The sequence below is a fragment of the Aphis gossypii genome, chromosome 2 (assembly GCF_020184175.1).
Source record: "Aphis gossypii isolate Hap1 chromosome 2, ASM2018417v2, whole genome shotgun sequence".
In the NCBI taxonomy this organism is placed as follows: Eukaryota; Metazoa; Arthropoda; class Insecta; order Hemiptera; family Aphididae; genus Aphis; species Aphis gossypii.
Genome location: NC_065531.1, coordinates 43700036 through 43720078, shown reverse-complemented (window position 1 = coordinate 43720078; position 20043 = coordinate 43700036). Strand labels below are relative to the sequence as shown.

General features: G+C 32.2%; 1 protein-coding gene across 5 annotated transcripts in view; it reads left to right on the top strand.

Moving 5' to 3' along the window:
- Window positions 1-19471, top strand: part of LOC114127512 (uncharacterized protein CG43867) — a 95231-nt gene extending 75760 nt beyond the window's left edge. For 3 of the 5 annotated variants that reach the window (XM_050202051.1, XM_027991770.2, XM_027991769.2), the window contains 20 exons: window positions 10213-10320; window positions 10395-10663; window positions 11029-11249; window positions 11842-12128; window positions 12781-13018; window positions 13114-13382; window positions 13578-13742; window positions 13815-13976; window positions 14056-14223; window positions 14329-14434; window positions 14510-14622; window positions 14713-14910; window positions 16583-16851; window positions 16908-17085; window positions 17175-17330; window positions 17388-17627; window positions 17710-17843; window positions 17947-18076; window positions 18157-18384; window positions 18447-19471. In XM_050202051.1, the coding sequence (XP_050058008.1) occupies window positions 10213-10320; window positions 10395-10663; window positions 11029-11249; window positions 11842-12128; window positions 12781-13018; window positions 13114-13382; window positions 13578-13742; window positions 13815-13976; window positions 14056-14223; window positions 14329-14434; window positions 14510-14622; window positions 14713-14910; window positions 16583-16851; window positions 16908-17085; window positions 17175-17330; window positions 17388-17627; window positions 17710-17843; window positions 17947-18076; window positions 18157-18384; window positions 18447-18617 (3810 nt within the window). In that variant the 3' untranslated portion in view covers window positions 18618-19471. Of the gene's footprint in view, window positions 1-9894; window positions 10060-10212; window positions 10321-10394; window positions 10664-11028; window positions 11250-11841; window positions 12129-12780; window positions 13019-13113; window positions 13383-13577; window positions 13743-13814; window positions 13977-14055; window positions 14224-14328; window positions 14435-14509; window positions 14623-14712; window positions 14911-16558; window positions 16852-16907; window positions 17086-17174; window positions 17331-17387; window positions 17628-17709; window positions 17844-17946; window positions 18077-18156; window positions 18385-18446 lie in introns of those variants that run through there. The other 2 variants (XM_027991772.2, XM_050202052.1) reach the window with 2 other exon arrangements.
- The last annotated feature ends 572 nt before the right edge of the window (window positions 19472-20043 follow it).

The window sequence follows — 20043 nt, the reverse complement described above, 5'->3', positions numbered from 1 at the left end:
TAATTCTATAAATTCTATATAAAGCTCTGCTCCTACCCTCGATCCCCTCGGGTAATAAACCCTGAAGTCTGACCATATTCTGCTGTAATTACAGTTTGATGACATTTCATTGATTGGCTCATTATAAGACAGTCTGAACGCAATACTATAACAAATTCCGTACTAACATATAGTACCTAATCGGATTTTAAAATACCATTTTATCTTCATGTTTCAGTAATTGGCCATATAAATAAATCATTTTCTGTCCATCATTTATTCATTATTATTATTATTGCAAAACGAACGGATACAAGTATATGCGTATATGTTATATTAATGTTTATTTTATATGTTCAGTTATAAACTATGTGCTAATTGTGCTATACTTGTAATTATTTTTCAGCTTAATCAATTTGTCATTATAGTTAAATTAAAAAAAAAACAGCTATTAAACTTTATAGCACCATATTATGTAATAAGTATATGTAAAGTATACGCTTAGTTTCATAATAGTTTCTTAACTTTTTTAATAATTAAATAATAGAGTTTGAGTAACTACGGAACTTACTTGTTAAATTGGGACACTCTTGATTAAAACGACTCCCATACTATATACGTAGAGAGACTGTCGCGTTATTTTCTTATTTTCCCTATATATTAGCTGGATTAGCACTTATATTACATGCATATATGATACCTTGACCTACTCTGAACACAATATGTTTTTATATTATACAGACAGATAGATAGATTGTGTATAGGTGCACATGCCTACTCTTTAGCGATATTTACTTAAATATTTTATTAAAACCAATTCACTAAGAATACATTAGTATAAATTATAGTTTTTGGATTCTATTCGGTGTTGATGGCATAAAAGCTTTAATCGTTCGTAAAGATTTTTATCAAGTGAAAATTTACCATATTAAATTCTCAAATAAAATCAAACAATTGATTTTTTATTTGAATCAACAATCTTTTATATTAAATATTACGATATTTTGTTTGTAATTTTCTAAAAAAGGTAGTTCAAAAACAAACGCCTTAACAGTAAACTCAATCAATTTAAACACTTATTGGGATATAAAAAGCAACCATTTCATTAACAACGATTCTAAATTAGAAGTTTTCACTGGTTATTAATTAAATTGTATTATTTAACATATTATATAAAAAAAAATTATAGAGAATGGAGTAATATCAATCAGTGTATTGTATTTTATTCGTATTATATTATATAATGTAACACTGACTGCCATTGAAATGAGAAAAGTGACATATAAGTTGTCAATTCTTATAGATACTATATACATATAGAATATAGTATCTATAATCTATACAGTAAAACATCGCTATATGTACCTCATACAACATTCTGTTACTGGATCACGTGTTGTTATAATTTAATAATTTTTTACAACGAATAATTAAAACGTATTTTTTCAACTATAATTAAATCGTAAATTTTGATTTATATTCGTGGTTGATTTAAAAATATACACATATAATATTATAAAGCTGAAGAGTTTGTTTGTTTGTTTGAACACACTAATCACAAGAACTATTTTTCGAATTGAAAAACTATATTTGTGTTGGATAGTCCATTTGTCGAGGAAGGCTTTAAGCTATATAACATTACGATGCGACCAATAGGAGCGAAGCATCAGTGAAAAATGTTGCAAAAATGGGGAAAAATTGTAACGGGGAATTGTAAACGTTATTTTATTTTCATATTATTATATATAATGTACATAATGTATTTTGTATGAATTTATTTATAGTCAGTTACAACACTTATAATTTACGTTTTACATGGTTCACCTACGAGTAATATTATACTCATTATTTTGGCACAAATTGTATACGCTGATTATTTTTTGCAGTATCGTGTGAAATTATCTCTCGGTTCTTTTACCTAATTCTTATTAATGTATTGATTTATTCGGTTTTATATATATATATATTGATATAATTGTATTTATGATCTGATAACTTATAAAAATTCAATATATATATATTTTTTTTTTATCGTTTGATCCTAAAACCTAAAACCTTTTTGTATTTGTATTAAATTATATGTTTATGTTGTATTAATAGTTCCTCGTGCATTATTAGATAATATGTTGTTATAAATAAAATATCGTGTACTATTACTATTTTATCGAAACCTAAAACCAAATAAGGGTTGAATTAGTTTTTTTTTTTATACAATTGAAGAAACACTATGGTGTCATATTTCCGTGGTTCCTCCTTATTGTACAATAAGTGTAAGTAAATATGGTATTTTATTTCTTTATGAATTTTTAAAATGTTATATTTCATAAATCATAGTGTTCTACCACTGAGCTTCTCTACAATATTAAATAGAATATTTTTGAAAAAAAAATTATTAATTGTGCAAAGTATAATAAATTAATTACATTTTACATTTGATTCTTGTTTCACTATAGCATACAAACTGAAATTCATTCTTTAAAGATTTAATTGTTAATTAAATTGGCTAAAGCTTTTATTACAGTTGTGAAAGGTTGTTAAATTATACACTGAACACTGAGTGGGATTCTAAATGTATAGAGGGAATTGTAAATTAGCTGAAAATAACGAAGGGTATTAAATTTAAGTTATTTCGATTACAGACTGTTGACCTGAAAATAACCCCTTTCTAAATCTGAGTCTTTTTTTCCCTTATAGGAAAATGCAAATACTAAAACAAACTCTTTAGGGATATTTCATAATGATAATATTATACTATATTTTTAAAAACTATTGTTTATTTGTATATTGTTATCTGTAGTTATATATTTTAAACTATATGGACTTAATAGGAATATAATATATTATAGTTTATAATAATTATCAATAATTTGGGCTACGATGAAAATATAAAATTTATATGGTTCATTTTGTTTTGTACAGACTACAAATAATGTTGTAAGATAAAGTATTAAGTCGGTATTCTAAAACATTTTAATTTCTCAGTTCAAAGCTATTTGTCGGCGTTTGTAGTGTGAACAATCTTTGATGTTCGTTTCTAATTGCTATTCAAGTATAATGATAACATAATACCATTTTTTTTCAACTGTAGCATCTAAAATATTATATAATTACAACAAAATCCTGCAGATATTAATGAAACATATTAATTTCTTGTAGTCACGAGTTCTATAATTTGTCTTACTTTTTTTGATATATAAATATAAAATAAATAACTACTAACTCATGATAGTTGAGAATACGAACATGCTAGCTTTTAAAATTATTTCATAATTAAGTACTTCTTGTACCTATATAATATTGTTATGCAATACATAGTCACCGTTTATGTTAGTTACGTATAAATTCTCAATCTAAATGTCACTACAATTTCAATCGACATTTGCATTCACACAATTACACAGAAGTAGTTATCCAAACATACATAATATGGATGACATTATTCATACATTATCAATGTATTGTATATTTGTGTGGATGAATTTGCATTGTACGGAAATGTCGAGTATTTGACATTTTATATACCTAGTGGAATGTCGAAGGATATGCATATTACAGTATATAGATGACACTATAATATTATATATTAACAAATACCGTGTACTGAAAATTCAAATCAATATAAAACAATAATTTTGCTACGGTGTTTATACATTAACGTCGTTTTTAAACTAAACGAATAAATCTATTTAAATTATTATTAAAGGTAACCTATGTATGACGTATAAATGTGTTTTTAATCTCAACGTTATTGGTAGCATACGAATTACAGACACTTATTCAAAAATGTTGCAACTGTACACAAATATTTCAAATTTCAATCACAGTTTCGTTTAGATTTTACGAATCTTCGCATAATAATACATTATACATTGCAATATCGCATTATACGTAACTGTTAATAAATTTAAAACAACGACCGTTGAGGCATCGTCCTATCGTCACGACGAGAAACCTGTGAACAATATATATATATTTAGATGAGTGATGTACTAAGTAGCTACGCGTCTTATCTCGACGCACAGCTCTGTGGTTCGTAATCATTAGGAAACGTGCGACGTGTTTCTTTGGACCGGATGTAATGAGGCTCGCAAATAGCAGTATAAACGAGACTCGCCGGAATGTCGTCGCTAAAACAGATTGATCGATACGTCCGACGTGGAGTTAACGGTCGGCGGCCGAACGTTTTTCATTCAAACTGACAAACGGAAAATGTCGTGGTTTCCCGTTCGCGAATATCGTAAATCACATGGTTCGGTTTTAACCTCGACCGTGGTATGAATTCGATGACCACGTGCCCGTCCACATTATAAACGGGGGTAATACTCCCGCCGCAATAGGACGGCCGTAATGTTTCCTGTCATCGGCCAATTTGCGTTTCGATGACCAAACCGCGTTTTCACGTCATAATTCATTACCCGCGAGTGCGTATTTGATATATTACATCTAATGATGTTCAGTGCTGTGCAATTTTATCGTGTCCATATGCGATGTATATATTTATTTTGCACGATATAAGGTTCAGAATTTTCGGTCTGACGTTTTTGCATCGCCCGTTTTCTGACAATTACGGTACCGTGGAAGCCCCGATAGTGGCAAGTTAAGCAACTAGCAAGTATAAAACGCACAAAATAAAATAAATATCTCGTGTTATGCGCGTATATGTTATTTACAAAAATATAATATGTAGATTTTTTTAGAAATATGAAATATTAAACGTGCAATTCTACGACCGTTATTGACTTCGCGTTATTGCGAATTTTCGAAACCCGGTGCTTATTCTATGCATTTTTCCACGCGTGTTAATGTTTAATATATCCGTGTAATAAATGAACGTTTGTGCTGGCAATATAAATAAATATAAATTTTATTTCGTGCTAAATAATTTAATATTAAATACAGACTCGACAACAAAGAGTTATAACTGTTTATTTGCCAAATTTCAATGACTAATACGTAATTTAGAAGTTTATAAACAAAATATTATTTTAAATTTAAAATATACTTTCAATAATATGTTGATGTACCTAATTGTATTAAATATTAATTTTAAATTATTAGAAAATATTCTCAAATCAAATCAACGATTAAGTAATTGTCACCTAAGTATACCTATTATATTAACATTTTATATTTCTAATAAAATATATAAACTCAATTATTTTGTATATATAAGACAGTACTAAACGGGGCAAACACCTAGCCTTTCTAAAAATGTTTCTGATATGAATGCGTAATCACGATTATAAGTTATTTAGTGATATAATTGGCAATTAGCGCCGGTTATATATGCCGCGGTGTACTATTCACTCAACCTTTTGATTTTCTGAAATGGGATGCATTGCATCGGATCCTTTTGTTTGTTGAAATTCAAAAAAAAAAACGTAAACACTGTTGTATACCTATATCTACGTATAGTATTAAAAAGAGTCTTAACACTTTATTGTGTGAAATCCATAAATAATTATATGCAAATATATATATACTTGACAGCGGTTGGGATGAAAAGGGGTTTACTGGGTTTTTTTTTATGTAATAAAATCGCATTTACATTTTGTTCTTCCATCATTAATCGATTCGCGCAGTTTTGACGACAGCGGCTGTCACCCGATGAAAAACGAATTACATGTAGCTGCGTGTATTAGGTGTATTGTACACAAATATAGTATGTATATATATATATATATGGCCACCTGTGTAATTTATATGGGTCATCATCTCTTCGTTATCGGTTTACTGGTAATCCGATGTCTCTCGAGATATTCCTGTCGAATAAACTAATTGACAAGTTAAAAAAAAAAAAATTTTGTTAAAAAATAGACATAACACTACACATACAACTGCGATTTGTCATTATCTCGATAAACGTATTAAACCCCATCACACTCCTTCTCAAGCCATATATACACACTCACACGCCGTGTGCACAGGTTTTCGACAATAATATCACGATCACGACCTATCACTATTAGAAGATCTTTTGTATGCAATATAACGTATACCTACTGCGGATATACGAAGACCGACTTTTAACCAACACTGCAGCGACCTCTACACGCAAACTTCAGTGCTTTCACCCCGATTGTATGAAACTCGTAGACGCCTAGTCGCGCGTTGGTTGTTCGCAGTATACATATATCTACAGAAATCTGTTCCGACGATAAAATGATTTATGGTGGTTTATCGACTTTTGATTGTTGTAAAGGAAGAGAAAAGCACTGATTCGCTGCGTGTAATTGTATATTATACAGTATTATTCCACCGCAATTGCACCCCGTCGATCATCGTTACAGGGGTCGTGATTCGCGACTTTTCTTGTGTAACCGAATCGGATGAAAAATAGGCTATTCCTTATCCGTGTTTTTGTATAAATGTCTGATTATATAACGATATTATGAACAAAATAACAATGTAATATTCCTGTTTTCCCATATATAACTGGGATGTCGTGACTATTCTGATTTCTACTCAGAAACTCGATGTCCACGTCGTTGTAGAAATGTATAATACGTGAAGATAAATAGACCGTATATTGTTTATAGGCCCCTGTAGCCGGTTTGCCTATACGATCGGTTGTTTTACGCGACGACATTAGGTATATGTATTTTGTCCCGTAAATTATAAATTATTTACAATACATGACATTATAAGTCGAGGAGACGATTTTAAACCACTATTTGGTATTTAAAGTAATACTGTTGCTTATTATAATTTATAGCACATCTGCATGAAGGGGTAGCGATTATGTGCGATAATGGTAACGATGCCGAAAATTAGATGAGCAGAGGGTGCGAACATTATAGCTTTTCGTATTTACCACAGTTCACGAGTTGTGATATCCTAGTGAAAAAATATGAAGTCACGAATTGTGTCCTGACGAAAACACATATAGTTTCTATTTAACATGAATTAACCATCAAATAAACTGCAAATTTTAAGATTTCTGTATTATTTATACATCACGAAATATTCATAATTAAATGTATTCGCAACACTTGGTTTGAAAATTAGCATACCAAAAGTGGATGTACCTTGCACAATGCAATTGCAGTTTTTCATTTCGGAAGACCGATTCTTGTATTCTACGAACCGATTTCCCCGAAAAAACCTTGGCTCTCGAAACAAAATGCCTGATTTTTTATGATAGATAAAATATTTTTTTTTCTATTGTTTAATCGTCAATGTTAAAATTCGTGTTGTCAATTATAACATCATAATATTATTACTTACAATTTTATTTTATTCATTCCCCGCTGACTTACATCTGTATATTTTATAATAATATAAATAAAAAATATTATCACAATATTATAGAGGGTTTCGACGAAAAAAAGACACGTCCAAAAAATACTTCTGGACACGAGTCTCATCGTGTGCCTAATCCTAGAAATGAATACACGGCGCAACTCGCATACACCCAAAAAAATTACCGGACACAACTAGTAGTTTTATTGTTGCTAAACGGATATTATGTCGTATTATATTACCCAATAATGCAAACACGTGCGGAAGTGTTGATATATAGGTACGAACGCGAAGACCTATATAATATGCACAAGTAAGGCGTGCGTGTGCGTTATACGTTTTAAATTTTGTAAGTGCAATGCTATATTATTTTTTTTATTATTATCTCTTATAAATTGTAAAACGATAATAACAACAATAATAATAATAATTAATAACAATAGTAATAGTAATAATAGCCCAATATATGATGTTACGTATGGTTTTGGCACAGACGGCGCGCGTGTTGCCGTTGGCAACGTTGCGGGTTTTCGAGGGGGGCATTGATTTTTTAATTCCTCTCGCTCACCTCTCGTCCATCGCCCCGCGTGCTAGCGCGCCGTACGCACGAGGGGCGGCCACCCCTTTCCGCGTCCGGTCACATGTTTTTCGTACGACCGCCGCACCGCCGCCCCACTTCCGCACAGCACGCGATATGTGCCGCTCCGTCGCTCGCGCCTGCGCACCGAACACCTCCCCCGAAAACGTATTATATATATATATTGATACGGCGTACACGTCCATGTGATATCTCCGTCGGTGTCTCTCTTATCGCGCGCGTACTGTTTGTGTAATTTTTTTTTCGACATTTTTCCTATTTTTTTCGCGTCGTGTGTGCCGCCCCCGACGACAGCGCTCGATTTTTTCCCATGTCCGTTCGCCGGCCGCGGTCGTCAGCCTCGTCCCGCTCCGACGTCGTCCGGTTACCGACAACAATACGTCATCGCCGCTGCCACCACCACCGCACGAAAGGATAAGGTAGGCGAATTTTTTGTGACTTACCTACACGCGCCGCGATGACGACAGGTACGACTTTAGCAGCGGGTATACACTATAATAATATACTGCACACACTGCTCTACCTAGATATAAAGTATAATATTTACGTTTCGAAACGTAATCGTAATTGCGATAACATAATTATTTACCTCGTGTGCTATATTATGTGACCTATTCGTAGTGTTTAGTGTACACAACGCATTGTAATTCAAAATACCCGCGATTCGTGGGGCCGTCCGTCCGTTTGGGGAACTCGGCAATCGATCGTTATAATAGTGGTGGTCCATCATCGATTTTCGTCGTTATCATATCATTTTTTTATTTTTTATTTTATTTTTATAATATGATAGCACGATACGACTGCGGTCTTTATGAAATATTGTTAAACACATTAAGACCGGGAAACGCGTGAAAAATCGTCAAGTATAACAGAAAATACCATAATATTATATATAGTTACTAATGCACTGTGTATACTCGCGTAAAACACTCGTTTCTATCGAACAACGATACGATTTTACATCCTCAACGGAAAATGTAATACGAACTGCGAACGCGTGGTCCGTATAGTTCGGCGTCGTCGTAATGAAAAAAAAAAATGCACTGGCATACGTCCAAATATGGGTGGTGGTGTTTATAAGTTTTTTTGTACACTCAGCTACCGTACACAATATTATATATTTTCATTGCGAACGGATCTTCTGCGAGTTGGACGCATTCGGCGTAGTATTGTAGCAGGTATATATTATACACTTTTACACGAGTCTTCCGCTTCACCAGTGTCCGTTTTATGCACTCTACAGCTGCAGCTGCAACAGCGGAGTCGGTGCTTATATTTTTTACACGGATCATATTACGGCATCAAAACGTTCTATATTTTAATATGTGTTTGTATAATATATATAAATATATATGGTAAAATCGATTATGTTATGCAATATCGGGTTTTACTATCTATTGTATGTATATTTTATGTACATAAACGAGTGAATACTTTGAACAAATAACAGTCGCTAAGTCATCATGCATGTGGCTAATCTTCAACGAATAAACGCGTACACGATACGACTTTATATGTATATTCATACCTACTACGTACGACATATACTGCATATATTAGTAGTTATTAGTTGTTGTAATACTTTTCCATCTTATTAGTCATGAAACGTTTAAAGTATCTTGTAGTATTATTCTTCTGTCTCCAAAGGTTTACTGCTGCAAGGTTAGGTATATTACTATTGTATTATTTACTTTAGACGTCACTATGCATATTATTGTAGGTATGAAATCTTGTGATTTTTGATGGGAAAGTTCATAAAAAACAACGAAATCGTAAACCTTGGGTGAACATATATATACATACTATACTATACTATATTCGTATATACAAGTATATTGTATACATTATCATTTCATTATTCAACAAATCGATACTCGTATAATATATACTAGATATCGTGTTTAGTGGACGCGAGGGGTGTATGACCCTGATCTATTGTGACATTGTATGTGTGTGTGTGCAGTGTACCCCCCTATTTGTATTGACCTGGTTAGGGTGTGTGAAGTGTGCATGGGAACTGCGGCTACGGTGAGGAGGGTTAAACGCACGCCAGACGGCTAGTCTGTACAGTGCATTGTGTCGCCGCCGCTACGAATACATGAGTCAGCTTCGTCATCGTTTTTAATACCTAATATTTTTATTATACACAATATTCGTCATTTCGGTCTGACCTCTCGCCGCATATGTTTATAATGTAGTCACCATCGTCATATAGCCAATGAACTCTACTACTGGTGCAGGTACCTAATATTAATACATATTATACACTACATTCTGTTATCAAAGTTTTCAATGGAAGGGATGACGTTTAATTTCGTGATAATATTTCTCATATATATATATATATGTATAATAATTATTACTATTCGATTTTTTTGTTTTTTTACTTGCAGGTGCGTGTTATGGAGGAACGGCTACAAGCCGAATGGAGTACTCATCAACCTGATCAAGCGGAGAAAGAACAAGCAATTAGCAAGCTGGCGACCCAGGTTGAGGAACAGGTATGACTAGACCAAAAATAAATAATATTATTATGATTAATGACGTATGCTGATGATGATGTATGTTTATATAGCGTCAGCTGAGGCTTCAAGATGCTAAAATGGTTGAAGCAAAAGCAGCGCGCATCAAGGAATGGGTGACCAACAAACTAAGAGACTTAGAGGCTCAGAACCAGCACCTCAGAGAGCAGAACCACAAGTGCAACCAGCAACTGGAATTGCTCAGGCGTCATATGGCTCAGCTGAGCGCCGACAAAATGGCTGTGAGTGCTTGCGCCGGGTCATCGTCGCCGCGCACCAGTACATCATCTTTACACAGGGCAAACAGCACAGGTTCCACGCAGTGAGTGAAAAACGTCTGCTACTAAATAGAAACATAATATAATATGCCATATTGCCATATCAGAGTTCACCAAATAACGGCCTATGGACGAATTTTATTTAGCCGGCAGAGAAAAAATGTATTTTTAATTTATTTCTTTTAAAAAGGTTTTATACAAGAACAAGGTTTTTATTCATTTTTATTTTTGTTTTTATATTTTGCCTATACTTTTTCTTTGGATGATATGTCCATTACATTTTAATAACCCTCAAAAAACTTCTCGAATTTCTTAAGTGACCCTTCAAAAATATTAATTGATGATCCCTGTGCTATATATTGTTGTTGTACAATAATGTTATAATACTAACTGTTTTCCACATATATAGCGCACTGTCCGACAACGAACCGGTTTACGCCCAAGTGGACCGGCACCATAAAAATCGGACTCCCGAACGGTCGCAGCGAACGCACCGGCGACATATGTCCGCTTGCGTCCAAGTGCCGACTACCGAGTCTGCTGATGAACCGGACATGCCTATTCACGAACAGTTGGTCAACGATCTAACCACCGCCGCTGACTCACTAAACCTCAACGCCGCAATCAGACGTGAGTCCACAAAATACGATTTGATTGATATATTTTACGTTCACACAACGAATATTGTCATATTTGTCACTGTCGGCGGTAAATATGTACATATTATTACCGACGACGGTGATGTTCAAATGTTTTAAATTAATTTCCGTTATTATGCATTATACTAATGAAACAAAAATACAATAGGATAATATTTAAACACATTATGCTTTAATTGGTAGATAATAGTAATTACTAAATAACTGTCAAAATTTTAAATATGATCAATTTCCAAGTTATTTAAAATGCTTATACCTAAGTATCTATTTGGTGTAGTAGTGGATCATGAATTTTTCATATAAACCATGACACTGGAGTCAGTTAATTTTCGTAGGTGTAACTTAAGTTGATTGTATGTGAGCTCCATTAACGATCAACGTTATATGTTAAAATTGTTTTGATGTATAGTTGATGTATGGATACTTTTGTTTTTATGAATTAGACTCGTTTTGCGCCACTATTGGCGTCTCTGCGACCATAATTATATGTAATACTAAATGACGATGCATCACTTTAATCAAAGTAGCAAGTAATGACAGTTTTGAAAAATTAATGTTTACAGCAAAATCCGTATGTATCGAGTCAGATATCGCCCACGACTACGCGGAGATTTATACGCCAAGCCGAGAAAAACTACCATGGGATAAGACATGTAACAAGCCCCCAACCCCACCTTTGCATAGGTTCCCATCCTGGGAATCTCGAATCTACCAAGTGGCTAACGAAGGCCTTTCAGCAGCGCCAACGGAACCTACCTTGACCACTGCTGCTGTTGTGCCTCCAACCCGAGTAGTAACGTCGCAAGGGTATTGTGATATAAGTGTTCCGGTGTATGCTACTGTCAAAGGCGTGAGTATAAATCCATAGAGAATTAATGTTATCGTAATCACTACACAAAAAAAAAAAAATTAGGAAGTATCGTGTTTAAATGATTCATCGTTATTTTTATATTTATATAAACAACGTAAAATTTAAATTTAAAATAAATATAGGTAGCCAAAATTAATAAACATATTGCTCTTCAACGATATGGTGTTACCAGCTAATAGCGAATTGTGAGATCTTTTAATATTTTATCAAATATACAAGTTGTTTTTTTGGATCTTGATGCATCCATATAAATTGGAAAAGATAGGTGATGAGTATTCACCTATGAGCTCTGGAGTGTCTTTCGTTTCTCATTTTCGCTGACTTCCACAACTCCTCGACGGTCTGTTTGTGATAACTAGTCTATGGTCAATAAAAATGTATTTGTGATTAACTTGAAAATATGTGAAAGATCTACAATTTTTATTAATATCATAACTTTTTCACAATCTGAAATTATTATTGACTCAGACCAAGTATTTTTTTATGCCAATTTTTGTATGGGTTAGTGGAGTGTGGACGGGGTAACAATCGTAACATATATATAAGTAAAATTCATATTTATTTACGAATATTATGTAAGCTTTCTTTTAAATCGTTTACTTTATTTTATGGTTTTCCGATACGTGTGCAGAGAGCCAGTCAGATCAGGTCCAGTCCATTCACTGGTGACTCGTCGGACGATTCGAGTGACGGCGAAGGAGAGCACACTAACACGGCGAACACACACAGTATGGCTACTAGAATCACAAACAGCAGTAGCACCGACAATACTGACACCTCTCTGTCCAGTTCCAGTCCCAGCAAGAGTCACAAGACTGCGTCAACGTTCTCGCCGGTTAAACACAACTCCTCTGGGTCACCATCGAAAAGTACGAATTTGGTTCTATGTTTAATGCCTAGATATAAAATCTTAGAGAAGGGTACTTATGGTTAATAATTAATAATGATTTCATGTTTTCCACAGATACTTCGATGGAGTCAGGCATATCGGACGATTATGCGATCCCACCTGATGCGATGTCATGTGGCGAAGATTCAACGGAATGGTCGTCGTTGGTGCTTAGGTTGAACTTGAACGGTGCTGCAGTTGTCGCAGATAGTCCGAGCAGATGTGCTAAGACTGGTGTACTCGACAAATCAGGACATTTAGCCAAGCTTGGTGGGAAGTTGAAAACTTGGAGACGACGATTCTTCGTGTTGAGCAACGGGAAACTGCGTTATTGGAAAACACAGGTAAATAATGATACCCAATGACTATGTCATTTATACAACTCAATTATATGTCTATTCCGTGTGTTTCGATTAAATCGCAGTGTAGTATTGCTTTAAGTTGTGTATTTGATCCATCTTGTTGTTTAAATTATTTTTATCCGTATAACCTTAAGTGGAATTTGATTTAAAGCTTGTGAATTAAATTTGCCGTTACAGAATGATATAGCGCGCAAACCACAACGTGAAATCACAATCGACGATCTATGTCGAATAACCCGAGCTGATGGTGCTGCTACATTCGAAATATCAACGACCAAAAAGACATTTTACCTAACAGCAGATTCAATCGCTGCCATGGAAGATTGGGTTAAAGTCTTACAAGTAATTTTATTTTTTGTTTTTACCCCAGTTCTCATAATGATTATTAATCTGTGTTTGTTGCATTTTATGTAGAACGTTCAAAGACACAACGCTACCAAGTTGCTACTGAACAACGAAAATAATAAACCGACTATTCAAGGGTGGTTAACTAAAGTGAGAAATGGACATGCCAAACGGTGCTGGTGTGTACTCGTAGGAAAAACATTTTTATATTTCAAATCGTCAACAGATACGGTAAATAGTATTTACTCAATACTATTAATAGTTTTGTTTCATTGTTTAATTATTTTACACTGTTTTTAAAATATTTTAGAGTGCATTTGGACAAATAAACATGCGTGATTGCCGTGTAGAAACTGTTGATCATGTTTCAGACTCTGATAGTGAAGAACGAGATTCCAATCAGCCGCCTACAATAGCTTTACACCCATCGCATCAAGGTCCTCCAACTTATTTACTAATGTCTTCTAAGCAAGAAAAGGTTTGATTAAAAATAATCATGTATAATATGTTGTATTTAATTTTTATGTGTCCAGTAATTGAGTTATTAATTATTAATATGTATCTATGAATGTTCTGATTACAGGATTCTTGGTTATACCATCTTACTGTAGTTTCGGGAAGTGGATCACAATCTGGATCACAGTTTGAACAGCTTATTCAAAAACTAATGGAAGCATCGGGAGATCCAAGTAAATGAATTGTTATTAACTTTGTCTAGAACAAAAGTTTATCATTTATCATTTATAATATATCATTTCTTTTAGATTGTGTGTTATGGAAACATCCGACTCTTTTGCATTCCAAGGAAGCAATTAGTTCACCATTGACTACTCTATCAATTGAATCTTTACAATATGAAGCCATTAAATTATTCAAAGTTAGTTCAAACAAATAATCTAATATCATATCCATGCCATTGTTTTAACATTATTTTATAATTTTCGTTTTTTTTTTTTTTTTTTTTTAGAGTTGTCAGTTATTCATGTCAGTAGCCATCGAAAATGCTGGTATTGATTATCATGTAGTATTAGCACAGAATGCATTACAATTGTGCTTGGACAACTGGGAACTGCAGGCTGAGTTATTATGTGCTCTAGTTAAACAGACATCTAGACATGCGTCCCACAAACATGGAGTCCAGGTATTCTCCAAACTGCGGCATCGTGTAAGTTCCCCTTCCCATTGCTTTTTTTTAATTTAAAAAAAAAACAGCCTTATGATCACATATTATTATTTAAACATTTCAAGTAGACAATTATTTTAATTAAAATATTAAGCAAATTTATTGTAGCTGTAGCCATAACCACATGTATTTTCTCCTTTTTGCAAAAGTTCAATATATTATAACATTTTATTATCACAGTTATCTATTTTACTATTTTACTTTTAAAATTCAAAACCAAAATTATCTAGTGTACTCCAAAGAATTGTATTGATAATTTAATTTTAAAGTAAGTTATAATAATTATAAAATGTTCAAAAGATGGATGTATTGTTTTAAAATGCTCATTATTTGCTTTGTAATTTTCTAAGAAACCCTAGATAATAATCTTGCCTTTACATTTGATAATAGGTTAATTCTATTTTTAAAAACAACAAAATAAAATAGCTTTTTGTGAATGTAAAATTTACCTTGTTATATGCTTGTTAGATAATAGATAGAGACAACACATGTGGATGGTATGTCCTCTTTACTTACAGAAATATATACAATAAACATTAAATACATTATATTCATTGGCTGTTTTTTTTCTAGCTTTTATTGTGATTATTATTTACTTATTATTAACTATTATGTGTATGTTTATTTGCTATGTATTTTTTAATGGTGGCTACTATAGATCACAGTCTTACCCCAAGACTAAAAATAAGACCTAACTTATAATAATTTCTAATAATGTAATAACATTATTTTCTATAATTTTAAAATATCATGAATCATGATCTAATAATTAATTACACAATTTTTAAATTAAATATTTACAATTTTAGTTGCCATCATTATAATTAAACAAAAAACATTGCATACGTGGTGTCCACTCATAAAATGCCTATACTTGTTCTGATATTCCTATCATAAGGTTTTGAAACTGGTTTGATTATAACTTATAAAGTTACTATTTCTCTACCCATGATTATAAGATGTTTTTTAAACATAAAGGGGAAACATTAACATTAAATTAGTTGGTAGGTATTTAATAATAAAAACTATTGTATGAATTAGCTATGTGCCATGCAATTAATCAATATTTTATTTTTAATGTGATGTTGCAAATTTATTTAAACTGTTATTATCCTATATAGTTTATATCACAATTCACGATTATCCAGTTTGAGTAGTTATAGCAAGATTAACTTGAAACAATAGTTGTATATATCATATTTTATTTTAACAAATTTATTATTTAATGACAGAATATATTAATACAGTTAATTTATACCTCTTGTCATACGATTCTTAACCCGTTTCAAACCCTTATTATTTTTTCTCTGAAAATAAAGCATTTGAATATTAATTTAAATCTTAAAATGTAATTTGTATTTTGCATTTTTATTTTGCTCGATTTAACAGTTTTTTTGCAATATCCAATTTTTTTTTTTTTTTTTTTGGTATTAATATTGTGCATGTAATAGCATGATTTCAAAATAAATATTGTTTAATATGTAATGTGACCAAAAATAACTAACTCAAACGAAAGCTGCAGTTTGTGGGTTATTTCTTAAATTGTGGAGGGGGGCTATATTATTATGGCAAACATACATTAGTTAAGAGGTTTAGGCATTTAGGCACCGCGTGTCCACTGTTTTTTCAGCAACTTTTATTGTGCGCCACACAGTCGCTGTTCACCTGTGATGCCGCCCTGGCTTCATCACCAACCATCAGCACGACCCAGTCAGTGGTACCAGGATCACCAAACCACAGCATGACAGCACCATCAAGCCCAGCTACATCATCATTACTAGACCACTGCAAAGCCAATCCTCCCACTTACGTATTTGTCCAGGGTTGGCAGTTGTTGGCACTCGCTGTATCACTCTATATACCAAAAAACACCAAACTCCTTTGGTTCCTCAAACTGCATTTAAAACGCAATATTGATAACAAGTACGTAATAATTTGATAATAGTGAGGTGGAATGGTTATGACTATTTTTTTTTTAGGACTGAGTGTGGAAAGTATGCTGCATACTGTGAACGCGCGCTTGAACGAACAATATTGAATGGAACACGAGAAGTGAAACCGTCCAGAATGGAAGTACTGTCAATTTTATTAAAAAATCCCTATCACCATTCATTGCCACACTCTATACCCGTCCATATGCTTAATGGAACCTACCAGGTACAGAAAAATTGGTTATGATAAAACAATGATGCAATTTTTATTGCCTCAATATGACATTATTGTTTATTATTATTTTGATTTTGAAGGTTGTTGGTTTTGATGGATCAACAACTATTGAAGAGTTTTTATGCACGCTTAATCAAGAAACTGGATGCCGAGATAGTCATCAATCAGGTTTCACTTTGTTTAGCGACGATCCCATTGAAAAAGATTTGGAACATTATATTGAATCGCAAGCAAAGGTTAGATAAAATTAGTTTGGTGAAGTAATAAATATACAATTAATTATAATTTTATAGTTGTGTGATGTAATATCTAAATGGGAAACAGCACTACGTGAAAAGGGTTCTGGAAAATTTGAGAATACTAGGGTCATACGACTGATTTTCAAAAATAGGCTGTATTTCAAATCATTTGTGAAGAAGGAGTCTGATCGCGAGAGGTTGTTACTTTGTTATCAAGTAAATCAACAAGTGGTTCAAGGCCGATTCCCTCTTACCAAAGAGCTTGCACTGGAATTAGCTGCTTTAATGGCACAGGTATGGCACAATAGCTTAGTACATATTTTAATTATATATGGTTTTTCTTAAACAATAATGTAATTTATTACTTTCAATGTAGATCGATTTTGGTGAATTTTATTGTGATAAAAATCGTGGTAGTGGTGGTACTACTAAAGAATTACAAGTACTTCAAGCACTTGATAAATTTTATCCATTCCGATACCGTGACGGGGCTTCTCAAGAAGCAATAAAGTATGCAAAATAGCTATTACTTTACAACTATACATGTTGAAATAGTTGAATAATAATTTTTTGTACTCAAATAAATTGTGATTATTATTGTTATACATTTTAGACATCTTCAAACTGGTCTTCAAGAGAAATGGATGTCTTTAAAAGGACGGAATTTAGTTGATTGCGTTAGGATATACTTGACTTGTACTAGAAAGTGGCCATATTTTGGATGCACTCTTTTCCAAGCCAAAGTGAGTGTTGAATGATATATTATTACAGAATACATTTTTATTGTTTTATTATTATTCATGTTTAAAATTTTTTCTAACAGATGAAACATGGAGAAAATACTGTACTGCCAGGTACTATTGTATGGTTAGCTGTTTCTGAAGACAGTATCAGTCTGTTGGAATTACGTTCAATGCAACTCATTGAAACATATATGTTTGGACAAGTTCTGACATTTGGTGGTTGTCAGGATGATTTTATGTTAGTTATAGCATCTGACTCTGCTATCATAGAATCCCATAAACTTTTGTTTTCTCTGAGCAAACCAAAGGTAAATTTAAAGTCTTTAAATGTAAATTTCTGTTTAATAATTGCTTTATAAATAATTGATAGATCCTTGAAATAACATTGTTGATTGCTGACTACATGAATGCATTATCTCAGAACAGTGCATCACTTAGCGGTACACTGAGTCGTAATATGCAGCCTGACATATTAAAAGCTACTCCAGACCATCAATTGCATAGAAATGATTCACAAATCAAGAAGCGTATTGACTCATGACAATAAATGTATACATAGTATTTGAATTATTATGTGCCACACTATATTAGTCGTTGTGCTTGCACTTCGGCCATACAATACAACAATATACCTACTATATTACTATAAAGTGAAATACATTTCATTATTTACAGTTTTAATTTAATGCTAATATAACATAATTATTTTTTTTATTTAAGTATTTTAATTTAAGCTGATAATGCCATCAATTTACAAAGTTTAATTTTTAGCAAATACTCTAAATACTCGTTGAATAACGCACGAATGCAAAAAGACTAGTAACTTTAGGTGTTATAATATTATATAAAATTAGCCTAAAAATTATGTTACCAAGTGGTTGTACAAAATCCAATTAATATTGTTAAAAAAAAAAAGAAAAGAAATAAAAAAAAGAATTATATTTTCTTGATGAGGTACTTATGTGGCCATTGATAACTGACTGCCATTGTTAGCAGGGTTTTCTGCCCTATTTAGCATGTATATTCATTATTAAACACCATTTTATCTTGTAACAATTAATTAACTTTAATTTTATAATTTGTTACAATTCGAATTTATACAAATTGGAGTCTGATAAAAAAATGTGTTCAATTTATTATTTTGAATGCCTCCTTAAAAATAATTTTACTGTTTTATTTTTATTCTTCTTTATTTTAAATCAGCCAAACTAATTTTGATTTTTAATTATGGATATTTACAAGTACATTTCAATCCAAAGAATATTGTACCTATCTACCTAATTGTTTTTTTTTTTTTTTACAAGATTTTTAATGAAAATAAAACTTTATTTTGTTTTTTGTGCTTAACAGACTTAACATCACATTTTTACTCTAATAAACGAAAAGGTTGTGTTATTGGTTTTGTATTTTTTATGATTAGAATATTACCTATGGACTTATATAAAAAGTGTTTGTAAAAAATTGTAATTGAAAAATTCAACAGTGCATTAAATAACAACAGACGATTCACAATGTATATTTTATTAATAGACATTTATCCATTGTGCATTGCCATAGAATAAAAGTGATCATATGAAACCATTAGGCTCAGTAACCAGGTATTTGACTTTTAATGATCATCAATATTGTGGGAGCAGATCAGAATATATTAAGTCTTAATCCAAGTGTAAATATAATTTATATGGTACACTTGAAGACTCTTAAAACCAATGGTCATGTTATATTCATATACGGTTTATAAATTAATTTGAAAGTCACTAGTTGTAATTCGAAATGTAATGCAGTTTTTTTTAATATAATACAAGGTGGGGCACTAAAACGGCCGATTTTCAAAGATAAATTATAAAATAATTAAAAACGAATAGAAATGAATTACAATGAAGTAAGTACATAACTTAAAACTAGCCAATTATTTTTTTAAAAATTATATTTTCGAGATGATGGATAAATTTAACGATAGGTAGATA